This window comes from Sparus aurata, chromosome 6 (assembly GCF_900880675.1).
Source record: "Sparus aurata chromosome 6, fSpaAur1.1, whole genome shotgun sequence".
In the NCBI taxonomy this organism is placed as follows: Eukaryota; Metazoa; Chordata; class Actinopteri; order Spariformes; family Sparidae; genus Sparus; species Sparus aurata.
Window position 1 is genome coordinate 834,690 of NC_044192.1, and position 6,099 is coordinate 840,788.

Sequence of the window (6,099 nt, forward strand, 5' to 3'; positions counted from 1 at the left end):
TTAATATAAATAAACAAACAAACTTGGAATATGATTTTTGGCCAAAAGTCAAAGCCCTACTGTTTATGAGAGGTAAATTGCCCCACCTGTCCTGTTGGTGCAACAAAGTAAGAATGAATATATCAAAATTAATGGCAAAACATTGTACACATCTAGTAATAAAAGTCACATCATTATTAACTTCTCTAAGGCCTTTTGTGCGAATACAATACCCGTGAATCAAACTGTGATGAGTGTCATCATTTACCTTCATTATTTGTCTTTGGCATGCATGATTAGTAACTTGTGCACTTGTGAATATACTTTAGTGACTATAAGTAAAAATTATATGATGTCTTCGACAAATACTCAGTCTCATTATAGGTCTTAGAACACTGTCGAGGTACAGCTTGTGGATGATAACCTCCTTAGGTCAGCGTGGTGAACACAGTCAACAGTTTCTAGATCATTATCATGAAGCACTTACACCACCTTTTGTTTTTGAGAAAAATGTTTTTCTCCTGGTATTTTTAAAAAAAATGTTTCCGCCCATTGATCAGTTAGATAGAGAAAGGTAAGAGCTCTATCCGATCTTAGCAGCTGGACTTATACGACACACTTGGGTGATTTGTGAGCCTCAGTGACATATTACCTGTGGTGTTCCCTCGTTAGTGTGGCGGCCCTGAGGCCAACGTTCCACCAGAGCCCCTATGAACTTCCTGGTTTCCTGTAAACCACATAGGTGAAAATCAAAAATCAAAAGAACCCAACCCTCCCACCCCCACAGACATGCACACACACACACACACACACACACCTCATTATTTGTTCATATGGAAGTGTTAACAAAGAGAGACGGGAGGAAACAAAGGCCGTCTGTATTCATTGATTCAGGTCGTTCTTTTGTCCTGAAACAATCAGTGCTGAGTGTGTCGACCTTGAAGACCACAATCACCAGAATGAACAGAGGCGTCGTTACTGCACGTGTCTCAACAACAGATACGTTTCCCTGGGAGTCAGTGTTATGTTGTGACGACACTCTTGGTTCGATGGAGGAAACATCATGTTGGGTTTACAGCGGCTCAGAGGAACTTCAGTGGTGTTGGTAGTTTGTGTTCGCCGGCTCCATTTCTATACTAATGTTAGCTACTAACCCAGAGATTCCACCAGATACGTGTCTGCTGCATTAAGGCTCCGGTCCGGTTCTGATTATTAATTACATAATCCCACAAGACCGCAGCTAAAGGTACGTGTTATAAACACAACAACAAACAGACAAAAGGTCAGTGGTCCCAACGAAGGAGCACAAGAAGGGTTGTAGCCTGTTTATATCTAAATGCTCTTAATTCATTAAGTGTTCCTGTCTGTTTAGAAAGTGCTGTGTTAATAAAGTTTACTGTCCAGATATGAGAGGAAATAATCTAGTGAAAGTGTTTTAGTTTTTACACAATAATAATGTGGTAATTTTTCAAAATGATTCAGTGTCTGCTTTTAAGAGGAGAAGGAGCCTTCATCGTGTCCATCCACTGAACCAGCGCCGGCGTCCACAAGGATTTGTATAATGTCGTGGCTGAACTGCGGCCGGACAGTCGGCGACATCATCGTTATTTCAACACGAGCGCAGATAAAAACGGATGAGCTCCGATCTCTCATTGGCCGTGAACTCACCAGACGACCAACCAACTAGAGAGCTGCCGTAGAACTCACGCAGAGACTGTGAGCTTTACATGTTATAGACAATAAATCACTGACCACAAGCTTCAGAAAAAAAGGTTTAATTTAGAAATAGTACAAGCTGTGTACTACAAATGTTAAAACAGAAATAGAAAACCACAGAAAACAACTGTATACATCAGGCAGCTTGGCCTCACGCTCCCGTCAGGCTGCGGGTCGAGCCAGGATTCATCTGCCGGGTTGTGCCGGTTCCCCCACAGGTGGTCTGTCAAGGTCCACCAGCAAGTTCAACATCCCAATTTTGGCGTGCTGCCTCTTGTTGTGATCGAGCTTACTGAGGAGAGGGACGAGGCTGAGGGCAAAATGATACGACTCATTGAGCGCTGTTTCAGGTATTGGATGTCTTTCACGCAAAACAGGAAGGAGTCGCTCTTCCCTGTCTGTAGATGGCGACCAGCTGCCCCTCATGGTACCGGCACGTGTCTGCCTCGGGCTGCGGGACCTGTGGGACCGGTTCCGCTCCCCAGGAGTGGTGGGTTGTGGTTCTGCTGTCACAGATGGTGGTCTCACAGACGCACTGGTGCTGGCCTGCTCACCTGAGCCACCAAAGGCTGAGCTAAATAGACAAGAAACACACTTTAGATTAAAGGAATACTGGTTGAATAATGACAAAGTTGATCCTGTTATCACTGTTACATGGTGTCATACAGACCTTCCTCGTGGCTGGTGGGGCAAAAGAAAGGACATGATATTGTTGTATTTCCATTCTTGGATGCCGAATCCAGCCCCGTTTCGTTTTTTCACAAAGTCATCTTTCAGTCTCTTCCACATTGCTTTGCAAGTACGAACTGAATCAAAGAAAAGAGACGGGTTACCACAACAATCTCCCATGTAACGTGTGTTTGTTGGTTTATTCCCTCACAGGTACTTGGTATCTGGGGACTCTTACTGCCGCCTGGGTCACACAGCAGTAATTAACTGTGTCCATATGGTTTGTGCAGGCATTGAAAAGGAAATGATGGAGAAGTCCCTACCAAGGCCAACCCCCCACAAAAATGGAATTTCCCAAACTTCCCAAACTGTCTGGACAGAAAACATGTAGTCATCCGAGCACCAAACCTGTCCGGTAGCCAATATTTCAATTATAAAAAGACTTTGTCTATTGTGCACTTGTGGATGCAGACTGCTGATTCAGGTGCATTCAGGTGGGAGGCTTCGGGAGAACATGGCGGGGCCGACGCAGGATCGGACTTTGGAAGAGGAATGTAGTACAAAACACTACAAGTCCATCTCTGCCTGGTGCTGCTCACCTCGGCGGTGTGTCTTACACCATGCTGGCTGAGGCAGCATTCCCTCTGAAACCCGACCCAATGAGACCCGACCCTGGACAGAACCTCAGCCACAACAAAAGGATTTTCAACTACAGACTCTCCAGAGTGAGGATGGTGGTTGAGGAGGCTTCTGGCATCCTGGTGGAGGATTTTTCATTGCAGGATTAACCTGCACCCCGAAAATAGTGGACACGCTTGTGATGGCTGCACAATTTCCTCCTTGCTCCTAATGAAAATGTGAGGCTGTTGGAAGAGGGTGAGGAGGTGGGGAGACACGTGGCTTTGCTACTGTCTTCACCTTCCCTGAAGGCATCATGTCCTGTGAGAGGACGGTGTGATGAGTTCAAAGACATTACTTTGGACGACTGTAAATGTCTGTAAATACTTCTTGTTTTCACTCGGCTGGAGGTTGCTTGTTTTGTAACAATGCAAAAAATGTGAGTGATTATTACTAGGGCTGTCAAACGATTAATTTTTTTAATCGCGATTAATCGCAAATTAATCTAAATTTTTTTGGGCACATTTCTTTCTGTTCTAAATGTACCTTAATGTATTTTTTTCATGTTCTTAATACTTTTGACAACATAAGAAAGGGCAAATATGCTTGCTTTATTAAAAATGTTTATTCAACACTTTAAATCATGCAGGATAATTAAAGCTCAAAAAATATCCCCCTACCCTAAATGGGATCAAAACATGCTTTTGGCGAGGGGGGGGCAGTGGGTATGGTGGACTAAACCTAGTATAAATAAATAAATAAATACATAAATGCAGAAATACTAAACTAAATGAATAAATACATACATAAATAAATGCTGAAATAAATAAATGAATAAATAAATAAATGAATAAATAAATAAATGCTGAAATAAATGTATAAATAAATAAATAAAAGTATACATAAAAGAATAAATGCTTTTTATTTATTTCTACATTTCTGTTCACCTACATTTATTTATTTCTGTATTTCTGTTCACCTACATTTATTTATTTCTGTATTTCTGTTCACCTACATTTATTTATTTCTGTATTTCTGTCCATATGTAAATGAGGAGGTAGGAGGTCCTAACCTCAGTCAAGAGCATGATTGGTTACAGGAGTGTGCTCGATGAGGGTCTACTACTTCTGCCTTACTAGCAGCGCTGATTCCTGTACACTGTACAGGAATGTTGCTGGCTACCAGCAAGCCCGCTCAGCTAACTGTTAGCTACAGTTTTTGACATTTGTTCATGAGCTCTGGTTTAGTTATGAATTTGACTGGCGTTCATTTTAACTTGCGAGGGTCCCAGGTGTGCTGGTGGTGTGGTTTGAGAATCCCGTCTGGAGAGAGAGGGGTCCTCAGCCATGTCCGCTAACCAGGAAAAACATTCTGCTCATCGCTCCAAGTCATGTATATGTGTATACTAGACGAGCGCTACAGAGCACAAATCGTCCAAAAGTGCATGTTGTCGGTCTCATATCAAGTTAAAATGAACGCCAGTTAACCTGTCACACTGGTCGAGGCCATTAAGCTAACTGGAGCTGGTTTACAACGTTACAGAGAGTGAGGCTTGAGATCAGGAATTGTTTGCTGTTGTCTGGCTCTCCGATTTGACCAATCATGCTCTTGACTGAGGTTAGGACCTCCCACCTCCTGATTTACATATGGACACAGAAATACAGAAATAAATAAAAAGCATTTATTCTTTTATTTATACTTTTATTTATTTATTTATACATTTTTTTCAGCATTTATTTATTTATTCATTTATTTCAGCATTTATTTATTTCAGCATTTATTTATTTATTTCAGCATTTATTTATGTATTCATTTATTTATGCATTTATTTATTTCAGCATTTATTTATTTATTTCAGCATTTATTTATGTATTTATTTATCTATTTATTTATGTATTTATTTATCTATTTATTTATCTATACTTCAGGTTTGTCAGGTTTAGTCCTCCACAGTGGGCTCTCTGCATCTGCCATGTGTGTGGCTTGCAAATGATATTTGAGGCTCGACGTACTTCAGTGGTACTCATTTCATGTCAACAGCGCGTGCAGATAACTTTTGTCCTATCGACCGAACCATCTGGCAGTGTTTTGAAAGTTCTCCATTTACTTTCACTTTCGCTTTTCAGTCCACCGTGTTTTTCCCAAACACCAACCCTGCTTCTTCTTCTTCTGATTCCCTTTCTTATTCTTCTGCCACCCTCTGGATCAAGACTACAGATGCCATCGACGGCCGTAAATTAAACAATGCATGTTTCTTTTTTTTTTAATACCGAGCATTAATCGCGCGTTAAAAAAATTAACGGCGTTAACGCGTTAACTTTAACAGCCCTAATTATTACTGAAAATAAAAAGGTTTTTAAAACATTTGCTTAAGAACTTCTTGTCAGCCTCATCACAACATTTACAAATGTGCAAGTAACATGATCCTCTGAAAACAGGTCAAGACAAAGACATCCGTCCACAGAAACTACTGGAAACTCAGCAGAGCGGGTTCATTTAGTTATTTTCTCCACTTCAACTAAAGTCAAGCAACATCATAAATACATGTTTAAATTACACATTAGTAATTCTTTATTCTTCATAAATTCTTCATTATCACGGTTAACATCACAGCCCTGTAATATCAGGTAACTTCACACTTTTTAATGGGTTTTCAAAATGGATAACATCAAATTACATGATTATACAGTTTGCATTATATCAGTACTGAAGCCAATATTTATTGATCACTTACTCGGCACATCCAGAGCTAAACCCACTCTGCTCCAAGCCTGGTTCTTTGTGAGTTCATCCATGAAATGAGGATGGGTGAAGTCCCAAAGGACTCTGTGGAACTTCACCTCCAGGATCAGCCTCTCCTCGTCCATGTTTCATCAGTGACTTCTGAAAACCTCGAAACCTCTGACATGGTGACTGAATCCAGGCCTGGCCCCGCCCATTATGATGTTTTGGTGATGTAGGCACGTGAAATATGATCTGTCGTCAACAAGGAGTCTTTTATTTTGAAAAGTAACTGGATGTTTTCATGTTTCGCTACATTTGTTGCCAACTTGGCGACTTTGTCTCTATATTCAGCGAGTTTTCAGACCCTCTAGCGACTCTTTTACACAAAAGTGA

At 41.0% G+C, this 6,099-nt stretch overlaps 1 protein-coding gene across 1 annotated transcript; it reads right to left on the bottom strand.

The window, feature by feature from the left end:
* Positions 1–1,795: 1,795 nt before the first annotated feature.
* On the bottom strand, positions 1,796–5,849 carry LOC115582733 (uncharacterized). The gene is made up of 3 exons (XM_030418897.1): positions 5,717–5,849; positions 2,366–2,501; positions 1,796–2,269 (listed from the first exon to the last, which is right to left on the bottom strand). The coding sequence occupies exons 1-3, from the start codon at positions 5,847–5,849 to the stop codon at positions 1,882–1,884; spliced, it is 657 nt and encodes a 218-aa protein (XP_030274757.1). The 3' UTR covers positions 1,796–1,881.
* Positions 5,850–6,099: the final 250 nt, after the last annotated feature.

Bases quoted from the DNA above. Each gene is read 5' to 3' on its own strand.
- LOC115582733 (XM_030418897.1), bottom strand. From the start codon at position 5,849: ATGGACGAGGAGAGGCTGATCCTGGAGGTGAAGTTCCACAGAGTCCTT. The intron at 2,502-5,716 runs GTAAGTGATCAA...TCTTTGATTCAG, and splicing joins TTTAGCTCTGGATGTGCCGA to TTCGTACTTGCAAAGCAATG. The intron at 2,270-2,365 runs GTCTGTATGACA...TTGTCTATTTAG, and splicing joins CCCCACCAGCCACGAGGAAG to CTCAGCCTTTGGTGGCTCAG.